We start from the raw sequence: 24,895 nt of genomic DNA on the forward strand, positions 1-24,895 counted from the left end.
TGGGTGAATGGGGGTGTGCGTCTGTGTATGTAGAGGGGGTGTGTGAGTGCGTGTATGCTTGCGGGGGTGTTGCTTGTATTGGGAATGAGTGCGTGTATGTCTGTGGGTATGTCTATATGGATGTGTGCGTGTATGTTTGTATGTGGGTGTGCGTGTCTGACTGTGTGTGTGGATGTAGGCATGTATGTCGGTGTGTGTGCGTGTGTGTGTTGGTGATGCCTGCGTGCGTGTCGTGTGTGTGTGAGTTCTGTGATGTTGGGGGTTGGGGTGGGGAGGGGAGCCCTGCCACCTTTGGGGGGTGCCAGGGGTGGTGGGGTTGTAGGGTAGGGAGTCGGGTGGGGGTGGGGGGTGGGGGAGACCTCTATCAGTGCCAGGGAAGGAATTCCCTGGCACTGATAGTGCTTACCGCCATGGATTTCATGACGGTTCCAACCGCAGGAAATCCACGGCGGTAAGCCGGGTCAAAATACCGGCGGCGGTATAGTGACAGCCGCCGGGCTGGAGACCCAGGTCTCCAGCCCGGCAATCGTCTCCGCCCTGGCGGGCGGAACGGAGAACCGATGGATGACCATGGCGGTAACTGCCATGGTCATAATACAAAAAAAAAGACCGCCAGCCTGTTGGCGGTCTTACCGCCGCTTCTCCGCCTTCTGCCAGGGTCATAATGACCCCCAATATGTTATTTTTAAATGCAGACAAATTTGCTCAAATTCGTTTGAGTTGTGTATGTTCCAGGGCGATGTTGCCTCTCTAAGGTGGTGAACCCCCACTGGCTTTAGTGTTTGTATTTATTCACAAACCTTTGGCAGGCACAGTCTCATGGTGGATATGGTTGTATTATTCTTAGGAGGCTCAGGGAGAGGTACTTTTGTAGAATGGGACACAGCCTAAGAGTTTGTTCTAAAAAGAAGGGGATTTCTCCACAGAAATAAATTTTCCTCGTTGAGAAACAAAAAAATGAGGATGGGCAAATACACATGTACACAATGTTAATTCATTTTTTGGGGGGAAGGGGTAACAATAGCATTTATACAGCACCAAGATTCCCACGGATTAACATAGCTTTTACGAATAAACATTGTTCTGAATTTTACATTTGAATCTTGCAATCACAGTACAGTTTTGGACACAGGGAGATTAAGGCCCTCATTACGAGTGGCCTCTTAATTCAGTTTTTTTTTACATTATTTTCATTATTTTTTCAGTTTGCAATTACATGCAAGCAAAGTGAGTGTAGGAGGCTGGACTGGCTTGTAGTGAGTACCAAGGGGTACTTGCACCTTGCACCAGGCCCAGTTATCCCTTATTAGTGTATAGGGTGTCTAGCAGCTTAGGCTGATAGATAATGGTAGCTTAGCAGAGCAGCTTAGGCTGAACTAGGAGACGTGTGAAGCTACTACAGTACCACTTAGTGTCATATGCACAATATCATAAGAAAACACAACACACAAGTATACTAAAAATAAAGGTACTTTATTTTTATGACAATATGCCAAAGTATCTTAGAGTGTACCCTCAGTGAGAGGATAGGAAATATACACAAGATATATATACACAATAGCAAAAATATGCAGTATAGTCTTAGAAAACAGTGCAAACAATGTATAGTTACAATAGGATGCAATGGGGAAACATAGGGATAGGGGCAACACAAACCATATACTCCAAAAGTGGAATGCGAACCACGAATGGACCCCAACCCTATGTGACCTTGTAGAGGGTCGCTGGGACTATTAGAAAATAGTGAGAGTTAGAAAAATAACCCTCCCCAAGACCCTGAAAAGTGAGTGCAAAGTGCACTAAAGTTCCCCTAAGGACAAAATAGTCGTGTTAGAGGGAAAATGCAAGGAAAACACAAATCAGCAATGCAACAACGATGGATTCCTGACTGAGGGTACCTGTGGAACAAGGGGACCAAGTCCAAAAGTCACAAGCAACTCGGAGATGGGCAGATGCCCAAGAAATGCCAGCGGTTGGTGCAAAGAAGCTCTTACTAGGCTGAAGAACTGTGAATACTGCAGGAAAGACAAGGGCTAGAGACTTCCCCTTTGGAGGATGGATCCCCCACGCCTTGGAGAGTCGTGCAGAAGTGTTTTCCCGCCGGATGGACGCCAACAAGCCTTGCTACACGCAAATCGTGCGTTTGGCGTTTTTGGACGCTGCTGGGGCCCAGGAGGGACCAGGAGGTCGCAAATTGGACCTGCAGAGAGAGGGGAAGTCGAGCAAGACAAGGAGCCCTCACTGAAGCAGGTAGCACCCGGAGAAGTGCCAGAAACAGGCACTACGAGGATGCGTGAAACGGTGCTCGCCGAAGTTGCACAAAGGAGTCCCACGTCGCCGGAGACCAACTTAGAAAGTCGTGCAATGCAGGTTAGAGTGCCGTGGACCCAGGCTTGGCTGTGCACGAAGGATTTCCGCCGGAAGTGCACAGGGGCCGGAGTAGCTTGCAAAGTCGCGGTTCCCAGCAATGCAGCCCAGCGAGGTGAGGCAAGGACTTACCTCCACCAAACTTGGGCTGAAGAGTCACTGGACTGTGGGGGTCACTTGGACAGCGTCGCTGGATTCGAGGGACCTCGCTCGTCGTGCTGAGAGGAGACCCAAGGGACCGGTAATGCAGCTTTTTGGTGCCTGCGGTTGCAGGGGGAAGATTCCGTCGACCCACGGGAGATTTCTTCGGAGCTTCTGGTGCAGAGAGGAGGCAGGCTACCCCCACAGCATGCACAAGCAGGAAAACAGTCGAGAAGGCGGCAGGATCAGCGTTACAGAGTTGCAGTAGTCGTCTTTGCTACTATGTTGCAGGTTTGCAGGCTTCCAGCGCGGTCAGCAGTCGATTCCTTATCAGAAGGTGAAGAGGGAGATGCAGAGGAACTCGGCTGAGCTCATGCATTCGTTATCTAAAGTTTCCCCAGAGACAGAGACCCTAAATAGCCAGAAAAGAGGGTTTGGCTACCTAGGAGAGAGGAAAGGCTACTAACACCTGAAGGAGCCTATCAGCAGGAGTCTCTGACGTCACCTGGTGGCACTGGCCACTCAGAGCAGTCCAGTGTGCCAGCAGCACCTCTGTTTCCAAGATGGCAGAGGTCTGGAGCACACTGGAGGAGCTCTGGACACCTCCCAGGGGAGGTGCAGGTCAGGGGAGTGGTCACTCCCCTTTCCTTTTTCCAGTTTCGCGCCAGAGCAGGGGCTAAGGGGTCCCTGAACCGGTGTAGACTGGCTTATGCAGAATTGGGCACATCTGTGCCCAACAAAGCATTTCCAGAGGCTGGGGGAGGCTACTCCTCCCCTGCCTTCACACCATTTTCCAAAGGGAGAGGGTGTCACACCCTCTCTCAGAGGAAGTTCTTTGTTCTGCCATCCTGGGCCAGGCCTGGCTGGACCCCAGGAGGGCAGCTGCCTGTCTGAGGGGTTGGCAGCAGCAGCAGTTGCAGAGAAACCCCAGGAAGGGCAGTCTGGCAGTACCAGGGTCTGTGCTACAGACCACTGGGATCATGGAATTGTACCAACAATGCCAGGATGGCATAGAGGGGGCAATTCCATGATCATAGACATGTTACATGGCCATATTCGGAGTTACCATGGTGAAGCTACATATAGGTAGTGACCTATATGTAGTGCACGCGTGTAATGGTGTCCCCGCACTCACAAAGTTCAGTGAATTGGCTCTGAACAATGTGGGGGCACCTTGGCTAGTGCCAGGGTGCCCTCACACTAAGTAACTTTGCACCTAACCTTTACCAGGTAAAGGTTAGACATATAGGTGACTTATAAGTTACTTAAGTGCAGTGTAAAATGGCTGTGAAATAACGTGGACGTTATTTCACTCAGGCTGCAGTGGCAGGCCTGTGTAAGAATTGTCAGAGCTCCCTATGGGTGGCAAAAGAAATGCTGCAGCCCATAGGGATCTCCTGGAACCCCAATACCCTGGGTACCTCAGTACCATATACTAGGGAATTATAAGGGTGTTCCAGTAAGCCAATGTAAATTGGTAAAAATGGTCACTAGCCTGTTAGTGACAATTTGGAAAGAAATGAGAGAGCATAACCACTGAGGTTCTGATTAGCAGAGCCTCAGTGAGACAGTTAGGCACCACACAGGGAACATATACATGCACACCTATGAGCACTGGGGCCCTGTGTGACAGGGTCCCAGTGACACATACATATAGGCCCCAAACCTATGAGCACTGGGGTCCTGACCAGCAGGATCCCAGTGACACATAACAAACATACTGAAAACATAGTGTTTTCACTATGAGCACTGAGGCCTGGCTATCAGGATCCCAGTGAGACAGTGAAAACAGTGACAAACACCCTGACATACACTCACAAACAGGCCAAAAGTGGGGGTAACAAGGCTAGAAAGAGGCTACCTTCTCACACAACCCCCCCCCAAACGAAGGACAATAAGGCTAACCTTGGCCAGTTGAGACTTTATTGTCTAAGTGGTGATAAGTAGAGAGTAGCTCTGCAATAGACTGGTTACTCCCTTTATCATCCACTATATGGTTACTTCCCTGTGGGGATGTAAACCACCCTGTTTGAAGTTTTTTAGCTAAGCAACAATGTGAAGATGTATTTTCAGAGTTTCTATCAGTAAGTTTTAGTTTAGAGCAGTGGGAATTGTCCACTGAACCTATTTGTAGTGATGGAAATGCCAGACAGGGATGCTGTCTCAGAAAAGCCATAGCTGGGCAAAAACTTTGTCCATCTGGCTGGAAGAGAGAACAGGGATGCTGTTTCTCTTGAGTTGGAGCAGGGCAGGGATGCTGTCCTATCAGCTCCACACTAGGGCAGGGATGCTGTCCTAAGTGTTGTGAGGCAGTGCAGAGTTTCTGCACTAAAGTTTCTCTGGGAGGGTTGGAGGGATGCTCCATGTTAACTAAAATGGTGCTCTTTTTCTCACCAATGTTAGTTATCCCACAGAGAGGTACTTCTACCTCAGGGAGTCCAGCTTTGCCAGCTGATGATTCCCTTGGAACAGGTGCCACCCCAGGAGAGGTTTCTCCCACCACACGAATAGTATCCTGAATGGTAGGGTGGTTAGGGGATACTGTGATACCCTTTTTACCTGTTGATGGAGAGGGATCCTGAGTTTTCAGGCCTTCTCTCCTTTGCTTTTTCATTTCACTTGAAATGAGAGGGAACAATTCCTCAGGGATGCCCAGCATGGCTGCATGGGCATAAAACTCTACATCAGCCCAACCTGAGGCCTCTAGGTCATTACCTAAGAGACAGTCTACAGGTAAGCTAGGTGATACCACCACCTGCTTAGGGCCAGTAACTCCACCCCAACTAAACTGAATTATAGCTAAGGGAAGAAACTTAGTGGAGTTATGGACATCAATAATCTTATACTGTTGTCCAATGATGTGTTGTTCAGGAGGCACTAGGTTTTCAGTCACCAAAGTGAAACTGGCACCTGTGTCCCTGTAGGCCAAGGCCTCAACACCATTTATTGAAACTGTCTGCCTGTACTTATCCATTGTAAGGGGACAAGCAGCCAGTGTGGCAAGGCCAATGCCACTAGGTGTGACAGAAACTGTCTTGGGACTGATTACATCAGTTTCCACTATGGACCCATAAGTGAACCCAACTACACCCTTTGCTTGACTGTTGCCAGCAGTCCCACCACTAGTACCACTACTGCGAGGGGCACTAGAGCTTGATGTATTAGTGGTGGTAGGCTCAGGGGGTTTACCTGGACAGGACTTATCCCCTGGCCTATGGCCTCTGTTTTTACACACAAAGCACCAAGGCTTTTTAATGTGTGCAGGTTGGGAAGAAGAGGAAGAATTTGTTTTATCCCCACCCTCTGAAGAGTGTTTAAGATTTGAAGTGGGATCTTTGGTTTTACCCTTATCCCCGTGCTTATCTTGAGATTTTTCACCATCTTTCTTCTTATTGCCATCTTTGTCACCCCCTGTATGAACTTTTCTGTTCACCCTTGTTCTGACCCATTTGTCTGCCTTCTTTCCCAATTCTTGGGGAGAGGTCAGATCAGAGTCTACCAGGTACTGGTGCAACAAATCAGACACACAATTATTAAGTATATGCTCTCTCAGGATTGTGTTATACAGGCTTTCATAATCAGTAACTTTACTGCCATGTAACCACCCCTCCAAGGCCTTCACTGCCTGGTCAATGAAATCAACCCAGTCTTGTGAAGACTCCTTTTTGGTCTCTCTGAACTTTATCCTGTACTGTTCAGTGGTTAAGCCATAACCATCCAGGAGTGCATTCTTAAGAACTGTAAAATTATTGGCATCATTTTCTTTCACAGTAAGGAGCCTATCCCTACCTTTTCCACTAAATGATAGCCATAGGATAGCAGCCCACTGCCTTTGAGGGACATCCTGTACAACACAGGCCCTCTCAAGTGCAGCAAACCACTTGTTAATGTCATCCCCCTCCTTATAAGGGGGAACTATCTTGTGCAGATTCCTGGAATCATGCTCTTTTGCAGGATGACTATGGGGAATACTGCTGCTGCCACCATGGGTATCTAAACCCAACTTCTGTCTTTCCCTCTCTATTTCTAAAGACTGTCTATCCAAATCCAGCTGTTGCTTCTTGAGCTTCAGTCTGGTTTGTTCCACTCTCAATCTATTGAGCTCCCTTTCTAACAATCTGTCATCAGGGTGGGTGGGAGGGACATTTCTAGATACAGAGGTATGATGGGAATGAACAGAAGGAGACCTGTCCCTTACCAAGGGCACCCTAACAGCTTGGCTACCAGCATAATGTGAGAGCACATCATCAGTATGATGTGATTCAACCTCTGTACCAACTATGCTAGACTGTCTAGTAATGGGCAGGCTGAGAAGTTTCTTTCCTGAACCTTTTCCTGGGGGAGTCCCTGGATCAGATTGAGAACCATTAGCTACTTTTTCTACAGATTGGGCACTTATGGCCTTATCCTGTACTCTAAGCATATTAATTAACAGTTCTAAGGAAGGATTCTTCCCTACACTCAAACCTCTCTCTATGCAGAGACTCCTTGCTCCTTTCCAGCTAAGGTGATCATATGCAAGTTTGGACAGTTCAACATTTTTTCCTGTGCCAGACATTTTTAGAGAGAGTTAAAGTGATAGACAAAGAGAAAAAAGTTTTCAGAACTTTTTGGAAAGACAGAAAAAACTTTTTAAACTTTTAAGAACTTTTTGAAAGTTTAGAAGTACTTTTCAGCACTTAGAAAAGAGTGAAAAGAGGAAATGCAAAACTTTTTGGCTATGTGTATATACACTGACCTTGTTTTGTATATTTTTCTCTTATGAAAAGTACAATGACAAGAGTGGTAAGTAGTCTCAAAGCACTTATCCCACCACTGCACAACCAATGTAGGAGGCTGGACTGGCTTGTAGTGAGTACCAAGGGGTACTTGCACCTTGCACCAGGCCCAGTTATCCCTTATTAGTGTATAGGGTGTCTAGCAGCTTAGGCTGATAGATAATGGTAGCTTAGCAGAGCAGCTTAGGCTGAACTAGGAGACGTGTGAAGCTACTACAGTACCACTTAGTGTCATATGCACAATATCATAAGAAAACACAACACACAAGTATACTAAAAATAAAGGTACTTTATTTTTATGACAATATGCCAAAGTATCTTAGAGTGTACCCTCAGTGAGAGGATAGGAAATATACACAAGATATATATACACAATAGCAAAAATATGCAGTATAGTCTTAGAAAACAGTACAAACAATGTATAGTTACAATAGGATGCAATGGGGAAACATAGGGATAGGGGCAACACAAACCATATACTCCAAAAGTGGAATGCGAACCACGAATGGACCCCAACCCTATGTGACCTTGTAGAGGGTCGCTGGGACTATTAGAAAATAGTGAGAGTTAGAAAAATAACCCTCCCCAAGACCCTGAAAAGTGAGTGCAAAGTGCACTAAAGTTCCCCTAAGGACAAAATAGTCGTGTTAGAGGGAAAATGCAAGGAAAACACAAATCAGCAATGCAACAACGATGGATTCCTGACTGAGGGTACCTGTGGAACAAGGGGACCAAGTCCAAAAGTCACAAGCAACTCGGAGATGGGCAGATGCCCAAGAAATGCCAGCGGTTGGTGCAAAGAAGCTCTTACTAGGCTGAAGAACTGTGAATACTGCAGGAACGACAAGGGCTAGAGACTTCCCCTTTGGAGGATGGATCCCCCACGCCTTGGAGAGTCGTGCAGAAGTGTTTTCCCGCCGGATGGACGCCAACAAGCCTTGCTACACGCAAATCGTGCGTTTGGCGTTTTTGGACGCTGCTGGGGCCCAGGAGGGACCAGGAGGTCGCAAATTGGACCTGCAGAGAGAGGGGAAGTCGAGCAAGACAAGGAGCCCTCACTGAAGCAGGTAGCACCCGGAGAAGTGCCAGAAACAGGCACTACGAGGATGCGTGAAACGGTGCTCGCCGAAGTTGCACAAAGGAGTCCCACGTCGCCGGAGACCAACTTAGAAAGTCGTGCAATGCAGGTTAGAGTGCCGTGGACCCAGGCTTGGCTGTGCACGAAGGATTTCCGCCGGAAGTGCACAGGGGCCGGAGTAGCTTGCAAAGTCGCGGTTCCCAGCAATGCAGCCCAGCGAGGTGAGGCAAGGACTTACCTCCACCAAACTTGGGCTGAAGAGTCACTGGACTGTGGGGGTCACTTGGACAGCATCGCTGGATTCGAGGGACCTCGCTCGTCGTGCTGAGAGGAGACCCAAGGGACCGGTAATGCAGCTTTTTGGTGCCTGCGGTTGCAGGGGGAAGATTCCGTCGACCCACGGGAGATTTCTTCGGAGCTTCTGGTGCAGAGAGGAGGCAGGCTACCCCCACAGCATGCACAAGCAGGAAAACAGTCGAGAAGGCGGCAGGATCAGCGTTACAGAGTTGCAGTAGTCGTCTTTGCTACTATGTTGCAGGTTTGCAGGCTTCCAGCGCGGTCAGCAGTCGATTCCTTATCAGAAGGTGAAGAGGGAGATGCAGAGGAACTCGGCTGAGCTCATGCATTCGTTATCTAAAGTTTCCCCAGAGACAGAGACCCTAAATAGCCAGAAAAGAGGGTTTGGCTACCTAGGAGAGAGGAAAGGCTACTAACACCTGAAGGAGCCTATCAGCAGGAGTCTCTGACGTCACCTGGTGGCACTGGCCACTCAGAGCAGTCCAGTGTGCCAGCAGCACCTCTGTTTCCAAGATGGCAGAGGTCTGGAGCACACTGGAGGAGCTCTGGACACCTCCCAGGGGAGGTGCAGGTCAGGGGAGTGGTCACTCCCCTTTCCTTTTTCCAGTTTCGCGCCAGAGCAGGGGCTAAGGGGTCCCTGAACCGGTGTAGACTGGCTTATGCAGAATTGGGCACATCTGTGCCCAACAAAGCATTTCCAGAGGCTGGGGGAGGCTACTCCTCCCCTGCCTTCACACCATTTTCCAAAGGGAGAGGGTGTCACACCCTCTCTCAGAGGAAGTTCTTTGTTCTGCCATCCTGGGCCAGGCCTGGCTGGACCCCAGGAGGGCAGCTGCCTGTCTGAGGGGTTGGCAGCAGCAGCAGTTGCAGAGAAACCCCAGGAAGGGCAGTCTGGCAGTACCAGGGTCTGTGCTACAGACCACTGGGATCATGGAATTGTACCAACAATGCCAGGATGGCATAGAGGGGGCAATTCCATGATCATAGACATGTTACATGGCCATATTCGGAGTTACCATGGTGAAGCTACATATAGGTAGTGACCTATATGTAGTGCACGCGTGTAATGGTGTCCCCGCACTCACAAAGTTCAGTGAATTGGCTCTGAACAATGTGGGGGCACCTTGGCTAGTGCCAGGGTGCCCTCACACTAAGTAACTTTGCACCTAACCTTTACCAGGTAAAGGTTAGACATATAGGTGACTTATAAGTTACTTAAGTGCAGTGTAAAATGGCTGTGAAATAACGTGGACGTTATTTCACTCAGGCTGCAGTGGCAGGCCTGTGTAAGAATTGTCAGAGCTCCCTATGGGTGGCAAAAGAAATGCTGCAGCCCATAGGGATCTCCTGGAACCCCAATACCCTGGGTACCTCAGTACCATATACTAGGGAATTATAAGGGTGTTCCAGTAAGCCAATGTAAATTGGTAAAAATGGTCACTAGCCTGTTAGTGACAATTTGGAAAGAAATGAGAGAGCATAACCACTGAGGTTCTGATTAGCAGAGCCTCAGTGAGACAGTTAGGCACCACACAGGGAACATATACATGCACACCTATGAGCACTGGGGCCCTGTGTGACAGGGTCCCAGTGACACATACATATAGGCCCCAAACCTATGAGCACTGGGGTCCTGACCAGCAGGATCCCAGTGACACATAACAAACATACTGAAAACATAGTGTTTTCACTATGAGCACTGAGGCCTGGCTATCAGGATCCCAGTGAGACAGTGAAAACAGTGACAAACACCCTGACATACACTCACAAACAGGCCAAAAGTGGGGGTAACAAGGCTAGAAAGAGGCTACCTTCTCACAGTGAGTACACAAAGACAAATGTTAACACTGCTCGTGGACCCAGATGGATTGCGAGATGAGTTCCATGTACATCAAATAAGTACGTACGGTGGTTTATGAGATGGTTACACATGGTCCTTGTAGTGTCTAAAGTTGAGTGGAGGTACTGTGTTCCTTTGGGAAATCAACAACAAACTAAGGCCCTTATTTATACTTTTTGGTGCAAAACTGCACTAAAGCAGTTTTGCACCAAAAAGTTTAGCACCGGCTTGCACAATTTCTGTGCACCAGCCGGGCACCTTATTTATGGAATGGTGCTACCCAGTGCAAAGGGTAGGCTAGAGTAAAAAAAAAAAATGACTTTAATTGAGTGGGGCTGGCGGTATAGAAGAAGGGGGTTTTGCACCAAAAAATGACTTTAGGCAGATTAGAGTAAAAAAAATTACTCTAACCAGATTAGCGTCATTTTATGGTGCTAAACCACCATGCCACATGACTCCTGCCTTAGAAAGGACAAGGATCCCCTGGGCATGGCCATTAGACCCTGTGCCATGTATGGGGGCCCATTACAGGGCCCCCTATGGCACTTTAAAAAATAAAGTGCAATACTTACCTGTATTTATCTGTACTTACCTCGGATGGTGTCACTCATCCACCGCAGTTCCTCTGGTGTGGGTGGGTGTGCCCCTAGGGCCTGGGGAGGACACCTGCAGGCTTATTCCATGGTGTTCCACCATGGAAATAGGGCCACAGGTCCCCTAACGCCTGCCCTGACCCAGGAGTTAAAAAACAGGGCAAAGCAAGCTTTGCACCATTTTTTGACCCCTCCTCCCTCCCACGCACCATTTTTGCACTGGAGTATAAATATGACGTTAAGGCCATAGAGTCATTTTTTGCACGGAAACACCTACCTTGCATCTCATTAAAGCAAGGTAGGTTTCCACTTCCCAAAAATGACTTTAACTCCATACATTTGGTGCCAGATGGGTCTACCGCCAAAGTATAAATATGGAGTTAGTTTTGCACCGAATTAGAGTAAAAAAACATGACACTAATTCGGTGCAAACAGAGTATAATTATGCCCCTAAGTAGGGGAGATGAAGTTGAACTTGGAATGGCTAGCTGTTGTGTGGGAAGCAGCCATACTCAGTGGGGTAGGAGGGAAATGCAGCTAGTTGGGTGAGCAGTTCCAGAGGCGGCATATCTCCTCGTATCGGAGGACATCCTTCTCTGGTGCCCCCACTTGCGCTGTGCCAAGAAAATATCGGGGGTGTTGTGGGTGAGTGCCAGTGCATCGTTAGGGTGTTCTTCGCAAGAAGTAGTAATAATGATGAGAATTGGGTCTGCACTTGCCATTGTTTAGTGTGTTTGAATATGCCCAGGGTGCTGGCACTGGACTGCATGTGTATAATCTGGGAAAAGCATGATAGTTGCACCATCCACTTGTAGTGGGCCAGGCTGTCTGCTCACTCGAAGGATGGTGTCCTGTCCTTAAAGTGCAGTAGTTTGGCTAACATGAGATAGGTGGGTGCCCCAGGTGGGGGGCATCGGGTCGGCATTCTGTGTGCCCGCTACAGGGAGCAAACGGGAGAGAGTTCCAGGGTCTTGGGTGAAGGATTTGAACCAGCTTTGTGAAACTCTGCCTGTTAGGTTGCATATTGGTCTACTGTCAGGGGTTGTAAAGTGGCAAGTGTCATTTCGTTGGTCATTACTTTGTCTGCTAGTTTGCGTTGGTCGTCCTGCAGAAAGCCCAGTTTCATTAATAGTGAGCCGAATCTGTTTTCATAGAGGCTCGGAATTGTTCAATGGTACCTTATCTAGTTCGTCAGATGTGAATAGAAGAAGGAGCTGTCAAAGGGAGGAGGATTGTTTGGACCCTTTAACTCTTGTTTGGTTCTTGGTGGGGGTTGGGAAGTTTGAGTCAGACCGTAACCTCCCCATTGTTGACTGTTTGTGTACTGACCGGGCAAAGAGTGATTGTCCAGTAGGAGATAAGCAGAATATCGGAGGAGGTCCCCAGGCAGCAACAACTGGCAGTTAGAATTTGGGGCTTGCAGAATTGTGTGCCTAAGTGGTTTAGATAAGGACGGTCATTTGTACGCTCCCGTCAGTCCCATGCATTGTGGGTGGAAATAGTGGAGTGGTTGGTTGAATCTGGCAGTGCAGTGGAAGAGGGGCGGTGTGCTCTGATGGTCTGAATGGGATGTGCAGGGTGCAGCCGCACCATCCACAACCATGCTTCTTGATTGTGGCACCAATGCGGGAGTCCCCCTCCACAGTGGCGCGAGTCAGTGTAGTGCCATCCGTCCACACACCTAAGCACCTCACTCAGCCCATTCCGGGGCCTGGACCAGGCAGTGGTGCCAGCAAGGAAGACGAGAGGGAGAGGAGGAATCCGGTGGTGGGGTGCTCACTGCTGTAATGGCTCTCACCTGCCAGTCTCAAGGAGGGATTTGAAGCACCAATGTTCCTTTGGGCCCGGCTGTTCCCTCTGCCGCCACTGAAGTTGTCTTGCAGTGCCCCGTCAGGTCTCCCGCTTCTCCATGTGCTCAACCCTGATCTGAGCACTGAGGCGGGTGCACGTGGGCACTTTTCTCTGGGGAGATTTCATGGAGGAAGGTTGGAGAGAGAAAGATTCCCCAGGTGTCGCCCTTGGTCTCAGGGAGCAGGCGGGGAGCTCTGTGAGGCTCAATGGGTCCTTCATAGGTCTCGTCAGGGCTGTTCAGGTCGCACTCAGGTCCAACCGTGTTGGATCTGGGCCACTTGCAACAAGTGTATGTCTGCAAGAGGTGTCTGGTTTATGTGGCTTGGGTCTCTGATGTTTCCCTCCATCTGTAGTTGTCACATAGGGGCCTTCCGGATGCATGTTACGGTGGTCTGCGTTCCCCATGCGCTTCTATCTGGACTCCAAAATGCAGGCATGCTATGTGGGCGGAAGGCAGTAACCAACTGCCAGGTGGTCTAGAAGGTGTCCACCACCTCGGAAAGTCTCAGATGCAGGCACGGTTGTTAGGTATAGTGGGCCATGGCACCCTGTAGTCAGCAGAGGAGAGCTAGTGTGCGGGCCGCCTTCCCCAGTGATGAAGATGAGGGACCTGTAGGCTCGAGAGCCAGCAGGGCGTCCGGATTGGGCACCTGGGGGGAGAAAACACTGCACTAACAATGGGCAGGCATTGTAGGAGAGGGGCAGAGGCATTGGCTTGCTTGCCCCAGAGGCATGAGGCCTTGTTATGTGAAGGTTGGCGGGCAGGAAGATGGAGTGTTAGAGAGACGTGTCCGCCATCTTAGCTGTCTTGGCCACACTGTGCACAATGTTAATTAATGCATAAATTAGCACTGACCACACTTGTGAGTACCTAAATGGTTCCAGCTTCGACTAAAAATAAATTCACTGTGAATTCCTGAAGAACTGCTGTAAATTTGCTGCTGTTTCATGTGTCCGGAAGGGGTCCTGTGTGTATTCATTAACAGATTGAACTTCACTCCAAAGTCACTGAAATTCACTCCAAATGCTGGCACAGCCCTACAGGAGCAAAGTTACATGAATGTTCTGTTCTACAGTAGATCAATGTTAAACTGGTTTTTCAGTGTTAATTCCATAAAAAGAAGTCATACTTTTAACCTTGATTAAAATACTGCCTCGGTTTTAGGGGATGCACTGAAACAATCACGGTTCATCAGGACTTTCAGAAGAGAGGGGGATTATTCCAAAGGCCACATACTTTGTCATTGTGCCACGGTTGTGCTACAGAAGTTATTTATCGATTTAAAATGTAGATTTTCCTAGTGTCTTGACGGAAAGTCTTAATTTTATTAAAGACACGGAGGTGAGTATTATGCATTTCTTTTCTTACTTTTAATGAATAGCAGCAGTCAAGAACAAACTACTGTTCCCATAAGGCAAATTAAAAAAAGCCAATGGGAACAAAAATGTGTACACAATATATGAACCAATAAGCATGCACATAGGGTATTATGACATCACTTGACTGCGAACAGCCCTCTTTTCTTGCGAGAGGTCAGTCAGAATTAAATAAAGGAAATATGGCAAAAATAATAAGTATAGCCATGATAAAAGATAACAATTCAGAACAAAAGTTCAACATTCCAGAAAACGGAGAATGATCGGAGCAAGCAGGATCCATAAAGCGATGAGTACTGGTAGGAGAAAACGAAGATTGGAGATTGGACCACCAGGACGATGATGATGGCTTATGATGATAGTTGAATGGCCGGCGTTGAGGCTAAAACAAGGGTGGGAAAAAGATAAACAAACATTAAAACAAAGTGGTGGGATAATACTCGCCTCCGTGTCTTTAATAAAATTAAGACTTTCCGTCAAGAGACTAAGAAAATCTAAATTTTATGGCAAGACCGGAGGCTCCTATTATGCGAGTTCAAAGCATATTAATTACATTCAATGAAACGTTATCAACAGGTTTACAATAAAAAACTCTAAATACATTATCATTTGACCAGTCTGCATATTTAAGAATATCCTCCAAACGAGAACCTGCCCAGAAGGCTTTGGAAGCCATGGCTCCTCTAGATGAATGAGCTCCAAACATGGAAGTATTGATGCCTGCCAGAGACATAATCCATTTGACCCAACGGGCTAAAGTAGCAGCTGATACCGCATTGAAAGGTTTTCTAAAAGAAATTAGAAGTTGGGAAGTAGAGGAGATTCTTAAATTTGCAGTTTTCTGTTCGTAAGCGTTTAAATATAGTGCAACACATAAATTGGGGTGATCTGGAAAGTAAGGATAAAAAACAGAAGATAAGTTGGTTTTGGTTCGACGAAAAATTGTAAATAAAGCACCAGTATTAGTAAATTGACGATTAGAAATATCCAAGGCTTTGACAACGGAAATTCGTTTGATAGAAACAAGACATAAAAGCATGTTAACTTAGCCGATAACATTTTTAAAGTAAGCATGTTATTATCAGGCCATGACAAAACAAACTTTAAAACAATATTAACGTCCCATAGTTGTCTGTATTTGGGCATCGGTGGATTAGAAAATGTTACTCCCTTTAAAAGACGACAAACAAGTGGATGGTCTCCAACTGGTTTTCTATTCACGTAGGTATGATTGGAAGAAATCGCGGACCTATATAAATTGATGGTACGAAAAGCTTTACCTTTACTAGCTCCGGCAGCCAAAAAATTTGCAATAAAAATCACATCTGCTGAAGAGCAATCAATGTATTTTCCCAGACACCAGCTATGCCATAAAGACCATGCTGATTGGTACGCTTTCTTGGTGCCAGGAGCCCAGGATTGCGATAAGTATTGGGAAGCTTCTGCCGAAATGAAAGGGCCAGATTGGGAGTACCCGAGACCTTCCACGCTGAAAGGATGAGAAGATTGTCTAAAATGAGAGGATGAGGACGATGCATTGGATCCAACAAAAGATTCGGAAAGGAAGGAAGAAGGAAAGGAAAATCTATTGACATTTCCAAAAGAGTTGGGAACCAGATTTGGGATTGCCAAAATGGGGCTATAAGTATCAAAGAGGCTTGTTGTCATCTGAGCTGAGAGAGCACTCTGCTAATCATGAGAAAAGGAGGGAAGGAATAGTTCAGGGAACCTGACCAATCCTGAAAGAAGGCATCGGACGCTAATGCTAACAGATCCGGACGCCAGCTGAAGAATAGAGGAAGTTGGGTGTTGAGACAGGAGGAAAACGGCTAGTTCCACTAAAGGTTTGGATTTCGTGCCTCCGAGGTGATTTATATATCTTACTGCCGAAATATTGTCCATTCTGAGGAGAATAGCACAATGAACTTTGTTGTTTGCAAGACTTCTGATTGCAAAGGAGCCGGCAAGCATCTCTAAACAGTTGATATGCAATTTGGACTCTTCTAAAGACCATGAACCTCCAGTCGAGATTGGTCCACATCGGGCTCCCCTACTAGATCTGGGGCTGATGCACAGATAGTTCTTCCGTTCCATGCGTCAAAATGGTCTATCCACCATTGGAGTTCTATGCGGGAATCGTGATCAAGAGGGATAGTGTCTGAAAAAGATAGACCTTTTCTTAGGTAACAAATTTTTAGTCTTTGGAGAGACCGGTAATGAAGGGGGCCTGGAAATATTGCTTGGATAGAGGAAGACAGAAGACCTACTATTCGAGCCAGTGATCTTAGAGAGATTAGAGAGCTGCGTAAAATCTGCAAAATCTCCGATTTGATGGATTTGATTTTTGCGGAAGGAAGCAGAAGAATGGCTGAGACGGAGGTTATTTGAAAGCCTAAGAATTCTATAACTTGGGTCGGAGTGAGAAAAGACTTTTCTCTGTTGATGATAAACCCTAGATCTGAGAGAAGGGAACATGTAAGAGCTAAGTGGGAAAAAAGAGACTGAGGAGACTGGCTCATTATGAGAATGTTGTCCAGATAAATGATGAGTCTCACACCTTGAGCTCTGAGAAAAGCTACTACAGGTTTCATGAGCTTGGTGAAGCACCAAGGGGCAGATGATAGACCGAAGGGTAGAGAGGTAAAGTGAAAAAGTTGGTCTAGCCACTGAAATTGAAGAAACTTTCTGGAATCTGGATGAATTGGAACAACTAAATACGCGTCTTGAAGGTCCAAACGAACCATCCAATCGCGTTGGAGGATCGTATCTCTGAGGTGGATGATGGTTTCCATTTTGAAGTGTTGGTAAACTACAAAATGATTGGAGTGCTTGAGATTTATGACAGGACGCATCTTTTTGTTTGTTTTTCTTTTGAACTAAGAAAATGGAGCTGATAAAATCCGAGGGATCGGGTTGGGTGAGAGAAATGGCCTTTTCCTGAATGAGGGACTGTACTTCTGAGGAAATAAGATCTGACATTTCTGTAGAGAAATGTGGAAGAGGAGGATGCAAAGGTTGAACCAGGGTTGAATAAAGTTTGATAATATAACCTTGAACAGTGTTCAGAACCCAAGGATCTGATGTAATTTCTGACTATTTTGGGAGAAATTAACAATTGGAGGGTCTGAAACCTCTGTAACCTCTGGAACTGAAGCCTCTGCCTCTCTGAGGGTAAAATTGCAGCCTGTAATCTTGGTAGGATGTATTATTGAAGCCTCTGGAACCTTTGTTGTGATATGCGCGGCCGGCAAAGCGGTTCCTCCCTCTGCCAGCCATGCCAAAAACACGTTGATTAAACATCTTCTTTAAAGACTGTTGTGCCTTGTCCAGTGATGTAAAAGTTGCCACATATTTATCCAGATCCTTAATGAAGGATTCCCCAAATATTAAGCCTTCAGTTTTTATATTTGGTTGTATGGTGGCCAAGTTGACCAATTTGGAATCCAGTTTTAGTAAAAGCCCCTTTCTCATTTCGTGTGTAAGCACCGAATTGGCATTCCCAAGGAGGCAGAAAGAGCGCTGGACCCACAAGGTAAGTTCTTCAGGATCAATAAAGGTACTATCCAGTCTGGCAGCCTCAGCAATATCAAAAATACGTGTGAGAGGACCAAGGATATCCAATAGCTTATCTTGGAAACCTGACCACGCCTTGTCTACTCCCTTACGGGGATCCTTACCAAGTTTGTAAAAAATGTGAGCAGAGGTTGGTCCATCGTTGGAGTGACAGAAGACTTATGAGGGAGGGAAGGACGAGGGCATTTGGACTTGAGCTTAGCTTTAGTTTATCCAAAGGACAATTTGTCCTGGCTGAAACATATTCAGCTACATAGTCCACAGGGACCCACTCGGTGGAACTGGGATGAAGGATTTGGGAAGGGTCAAACATTGGAAAGCCCTCGGGATCCAAAAGAGGAATTGATTTGGCATTATTTTTTTGAAGGAGGAGGCGATAATGAGCTAGTGTTATCTTTGTCAGATATGATGGTATATGAATCCAAATCAGGCATATCGTCATCAGTATCTGGGATGGAAGAAATTATTATAGGGGAAACAATATTTTTTGACTTGTATTTGTGTTTTATGGATGACTGTATATTTTCCAAATGTTTATACTCCCTGGAGGGAGCACTGTGAGGAACTGCGTCCTCTGCCATGTGTGAGGAAACCTCACTTACCTTTAGCGCCTTTGTTTGAGATTTTTTATGTTTAGAAGGGGAAAGGCGCTGACTACAATCCCCCGCAGCCTGGGCCGATAGAGTCTTAGAAATAATATTGGCAAAAGAAGACTCTAAATTTTTTGATAGTTTATGTATGGAAGTAGAAACAGCCTGCTGTACTGAAGATTTTATGAAGGAATTAGGGGCCACATGTACGAACACATTTTCCCATAAGGACAGAATGGGAAAAACCCTTTGCTACATCTGGCCCTAAGTTCCAGCCTTATATCGTTGATGTCATACGATGTATTTTGCCTGGAAGGAGAGTTATCCCTCTCCATTATGAAAGCGGTAATCCAGGGGTTAATGAAACAAAGGGAAAGAGAAAACTCTGCCTGTGGGCGTGAACAAAATGAGGTGTGTGAGACAGAGGAGTCTGCAGCCGGAGGCGTAAGGAGGTAAGGCCAGTTGAATCACTCCTGCGCTTGCTCAAAACTATGTCAAAGCAAGAGGCCGCTGAGCGAAGCCGAAAGTGGGTAATTGGAGGCATGCGCTGAAAATAACTCCAGAATAACTCCAGAATAGGGAGCGCCGAACGAGGTAGCAGCGTTTCCTCAGATGCAGCAAAGAATGAGCGCACGGCGTCTGAGGAGACGTTGGAAAGAATTCGAACGAGTGCGAGGGACAGCGCTCTGGAAGAGCGTGCGGCAACTTGCTGGCTTAAATAATATGGGGAAACACGCAATATCGTGAGGGCAAATAAACAATAAAAAAAGAGTGTAAAAGCAATTAAGAATAAAATGGACAGTATAATAAGTAGAGAAAATTGTTGAGGTACTTAACTTGACTGCGAGCAGCAAGAAAAGAGGGCTGTTCGCAGTCAAGTGATGTCATAATACCCTATGTGCATGCTTATTGGTTCATATATTGTGTACACATTTTTGTTCCCATTGGCTCTTCTTACTTTGTCTTATGGGAACTGTAGTTTGTTCTTGACTGCTGAAATTCATTAAAAGTAAGAAAAGAAACGCATAATACTCGCCTCCGGTCTTGCCATAAAATTAAGAATTTCTTGTTTAATAATGATGAGTCAGCTAATACCATTAAATGGCACCAGATGTTGTATTTATCATGTTTTGTCTGACCCTGCACCAATTTTTTTTTTTTATTTGAAAACAGGGGCTCATCCTATGGGAGACCCAATGAAGTGCCTTACCCAGACCCCACAAAAACATCTAACCTTCCTAGGTATCAGCGAAAAACAGCAACTTCAAAGACCTTGGTGCACAAAACAATGTGCTTCTTTTAGGCACAGGCACATTTTACGCATCACTGTAATGCGGCTCAAAAAGGGATTGGAGGTCCAAAAACATGTGTGCACAAACATTTTCTTACAGCAAGTCTTCAAACCTTTGTTAATTGGTCTGTATACATTTCATCCTCTAATTTTGAGCATACTAGAGGGCTAAGATACCCCGCTGCAATGTGTGTTTTTTTAAAACTTATATATTGATTCCACAGGAACCTCAACAAACCATTATGCTCAAGAAGTTGAAGTTACATTGAGCTCCTCAGGGCCTTTTTCCTTTCTTTTTTTACATTTTTGGGGATACTCTGGGAAAAACTGCAATTTCGTCTCTTGAAGATCAGTCAGTATAGCTTCCAATTTCCATTCCAATTCACTAAAGCTGTTCTCAATTAAAATCAGTGGTGATAGCATTGCTTTTGTTTCAAATGTTCCCCCTAATAAGTATGATTTTATTTTTTTATGTTGTAGGACAGTTTTCCTGCTCGCTTCGGAGGAATTCATTTTGTCAACCAACCATGGTATATACATGCTTTGTACACAGTGATACGACCTTTCTTGAAGGAGAAGACACGGAAAAGGGTAATTTTATTTTAGTAACTGTAACTCTTATAGATGTAGAAACATACATGATTTATTTTGACGGAGGTAATAGGAGGAGAGATGCAATAGTGCTTTGGTTGAAACGGTCGAAGCTCTCTTCCTGCACCCCAGGAATTTCGCAACCATAATTCAAAAGCAGGGAATGGCCCATGTCTTAAGAGTGAGTCTTGCTCCACGCTCCCTACTGGTTAATGTGGCACATCAGCCACCCAATCTAGGGTGCCCAATCTCCCACCATGTCTGGTATCATTAATGAATGCCATGCAAACAGTTATGGTATTTCAAAAACATGAATAAATGTGTCCCTCACGTGCAATAACAAACCTCAGCTTTTTAGGGGCACTTTTCTGGTCTCCACATACAATGGTAGAAATACCATCATGCCACAGGGACATAGTAAAATGTCAATAATTCATTTTTTACTTACAGTATCTCCTCCCATGGTGATTGAACACATGTAGGGAAAAAAACAGCTGCTTGGCAAGCATTTTTATGGTCTGGCTTGACATTGCAGCTGTTACCAGGTAATTATGTAACAATCACCAGGACAGGGGTTTTGCCTCTGCCCATATGTTGGCAGCCAAACAAATATGTTATATTGTTATTCAACACTATGGCCCTCATTCCGACCCTGGCAGTCATAGACCGCCAGGGCCGCGGGTGACGGAAGCACCGCCAACAGGCTGGCGGTGCTTCCTTGCCCATTCTGACCGCGGCGGTAAAGCCGCGGTCAGAAAACCGGGTCCGGCGGTTTCCCGCCGGATTTCCCCCGGCTGGGCGAATCCGCCATGGCGGCGCTGCAAGCAGCGCCGCCATGGGGATTCTGACACCCTTACCGCCAGCCTGTTTCTGGTGGTCTTTACCGCCAGGAACAGGATGGCGGGAACGGGTGTCCTGGGGCCCCTGGCATGGGCAGTGCAGGGGCCCCCTAACAGGGCCCCAGCATGCTTTTCACTGTCTGCACAGCAGACAGTGAAAAGCGCGACGGGTGCAACTGCACCCGTCGCACACCTGCAACACCGCCGGCTCCATTTGGAGCCGGCTTCAGTGTTGCAGGCCCCTTTCCCGCCGGCCCAGCGGGAAAGTTGGAATGGCCCCAGCGGTCTTTTGACCGCGGGGCGGCCAAATGGCGGTTCCCTCCAGGCGGGCGGCAACCGCCGCCCGCCGGGGTCAGAATGACCCCCTATATAAGTAATGTACAAGCTGCACTTGAGTAGATTAACCTTTGTCTCAAATTAACCCCCTAAAATCAACATTTTAACAATATATCAAGGACAATAAAGCACATTTTGCACCACAAGAACGTCAGAGTTTAGAGGATTTTCAAACCATTAACAGTTATTAGAATATTAGCAACCTTAGAAACCATTCAAATTAATCATAAATCAAAAATCACCTTGTGGAAGCATAGTTCAATATTGTAGGAAGGTAGTCTCTTTCTATCCTTGTTACCCCCACTTTTGGCCTGTTTGTGAGTATATGTCAGTGTGTTTTTACTGTCTCAATGGGATCCTGCTAGCCAGGGCTCAGTACTCATAGTGAAAACCCTATGTTGTCAGTGTGTTTGATATGTATCACTGGGATCCTGCTAGCCAGGACCCCTGTGCTCATGAGTTTGTGGCCTGTATGTGTTCCCTGTGTGGTGCCTAACTGTATCACTGAAGCTCTGCTAACCAGAACCTCAGTGTGTATGCTCTCTCTGCTTTTAAAATTGTCACTACTGGCTAGTGACTAATTTTACCAATTCTTATTGGCACGCTGAAACACCCTTATAATTCCCTAGTATATAGTACCTAGGTACCCAGGGTATTGGGGTTCCAGGAGATCCCTATGGGCTGCAGGATGTCTTTTGACACCCATAGGGAGCTCAGACAATTCTTACACAGGCCTGCCACTGCAGCCTGCGTGAAATAACGTCCACGTTATTTCACAGCCATTTTCACTGCACTTAAGTAACTTATAAGTCACCTATATGTCTAACCCTCACCTGGTGAAGGTTAGGTGGTAAGTTACTTAGTGTGTGGGCGCCCTGGCACTAGCCAAGGTGCCCCCACATTGTTCAGGGCAAATTCCCCAGACTTTGTGAGTGCGGGGACACCAGGTCAATACCTATATGTAGTGTCACAATGGTAACTCCGAACATGGCCATGTAACATGTCTAGGATCATGGAATTGTCTCCCCAATACCATTCTGGTATTGGGAGGACAATTCCATACATCCCCTGGTCTCCAGCATAGAGCCCGGGTACTGCCAAACTAACTTTATGGGGTCTCCACTGCAGCTACCGCTGCTGCCAACCCCTCAGACAGGTTTCTGCCCCCCTGAGGCCTGGGTAGCCCAGTCCCTGGAAGGCAGAACAAAGGACTTCCTCCGAGAGAGGGTGTTACAACTTCTCCCTTTGGAAATAGGTGTGAAGGGCCTAGGAGGAAGAGCCTCTCCTGGCCTCTGGAAATGCTTTGAAGGGCACAGATGGTGCCCTCCTTGCATAAGCTGTCTACACCGGTTCAGGGATCCCCCCAGCCCTGCTCTGGCGCAAAACTGGACAAAGGAAAGGGGAGTGACCACTCCCCTGACCAGCACCTCCCAGGGGAGGTGCCCAGAGCTCCTCCAGTGTGTCCCAGACCTCTGCCATCTTGGATGCAGAGGTGAGGGCACAATGGACAGCTCTGAGTGGCCAGTGTCAGCAGGTGACGTCAGAGACCCCTCCTGATAGGTGCTTACCTTTCTCCGTAGCCAATCCTCCTCTGAGGGCTATTTACGGTCTGTCCTGTGAGCATCTCACGAGATAACGAATGCAAGAGCTTACCAGAGTTCCTCTGCACTTTCCTCTTCGACTTCTGCCAAGGATCGACCGCTGACTGCTCCAGGATGCCTGCATAACCGCAACAAAGTAGCAAGAAGACTACCAGCAACATTGTAGCGCCTCATCCTTCCGGCTTTTGTGACTGTTTCCTGGTGGTGCATGCTCTGAGGGCCATCTGCCTTCACCCTGCACTGGAAGCCAAGATGAAATCTCCCATTGGTCGACGGAATCTTCCCCTGCCAACGCAGGCACCAAACTTCTGCATAACCGGTCCTCTGGGTCTCCTCTCATCCTGACGAGCATGGTCCCTGGAACACAGGATCTGGGTCCAAGTGTCTTCGACAGTCCAGTGGCCCTTCTGTCCAAATTTGGTGGAGGTAAATCCTTGCCTTCCCTCGCCAGACAGTAATCCTGTGTACTCCGTGAACTGCAGCTGCTCGGGCTTCTGTGCACTTTTGCAAGACTTCCTTCCTGCACAGCCCAGCCCAGTTCCCCAGCACTCCATCCTGCATTGCCGAACTCGCTGAGTTGGACTCCGATGTCGTGGGACCCTCATTTGTGACTCTGAGTCGACTGTCATCCTCAGATCTTCTAAGTGCCTGTTCAGGTGCTTCTACGGGTACTGCCTGCTTCTGCATGAGCTCTCTGTGTTGCTGAGTGCCCCCTCTGTTTCCTCCCCCAAAGGGTGGACCACCTGGTCCTTCCTGGGCCCTAGCAGCACCCAAAATCCTCAACCGCAACTCTTGCATCTAGCAAGGCTTGTTTGCAGTCTTTCTGCATGGAAACAACTCTGCATCCTCCAGGACGCCGTGAGACATGTTCTGGTGAAAGGAGAAGTTCCTGGCACCTTCCGTTGTTGCAGAATCTTTGGCTTCTTCCACCCGGAGGCAGCCCTTTTGCACCTTCATCCGGGGTTTAGTGGGCTCCTGCCCCACCTGTACACTTGCGTGACTCTTGGACTTGGTCCCCTTCCTTTACAGGTCCTCAGGTCCAGGAATCCGTCTTCAGTGTTTTGCAGTCAGTTGTTGTTCTTGCAGAATCCCCTATCTCGACTTTACTGTCTTTCTGGGGTAGTAGGGTAACTTTACTCCTACTTTTCAGGGTCTTGGGTATCTTGGACACCCTTAGTGTTTTCTTATACTCCCAGCGACCCTTTACACACTACACTAGGCCTGGGGTCCATTTGTGGTTCGCATTCCACTTTTGAAGTATATGGTTTGTGTTGCCCCTAGTCCTATTTCTCCCTATTGCATTCTATTGTGTTCTACATTGTTTGCACTACTTTTCTAACTGTTACTTACCTGATTTTGGTTTGTGTGCATATATTTTATGTATATTACTTACCTCCTGAGGGAGTCTTTCATCTGAGATACTTTTGGCATATTGTCACTAAAATAAAGTACCTTTATTTTTGGTAACTCTGAGTATTGTGTTTTCTTATGATATAGTGCTATATGATATAAGTGGTATAGTAGGAGCTTTGCATGTCTCCTAGTTCAGCCTAAGCTGCTCTGCTATAGCTACCTCTATCAGCCTAAGCTGCTAGAACACCTCTAATCTACTAATAAGGGATAACTGGACCTGGCACAAGGTGTAAGTACCACAAGGTAACCACTATAAGCCAGGCCAGCCTCCTACAAATATAATCCAAGGCATGGATCAAAATAGTATATATAAAGACAGGCTATTTTAAGGATTGTCAT

General features: G+C 46.9%; 1 protein-coding gene across 1 annotated transcript in view; it reads left to right on the top strand.

Moving 5' to 3' along the window:
* Positions 1–24,895, top strand: part of CLVS2 (clavesin 2) — a 309,211-nt gene that overhangs the window by 194,532 nt on the left and 89,784 nt on the right. The window contains exon 3 of the mRNA XM_069234757.1: positions 20,257–20,367. Within this exon, the coding sequence (XP_069090858.1) occupies positions 20,257–20,367 (111 nt within the window). The remainder of the gene's footprint in view (positions 1–20,256; positions 20,368–24,895) is intronic.

The sequence above is a fragment of the Pleurodeles waltl genome, chromosome 5 (genome assembly GCF_031143425.1).
Source record: "Pleurodeles waltl isolate 20211129_DDA chromosome 5, aPleWal1.hap1.20221129, whole genome shotgun sequence".
Lineage (NCBI taxonomy): Eukaryota > Metazoa > Chordata > Amphibia > Caudata > Salamandridae > Pleurodeles > Pleurodeles waltl.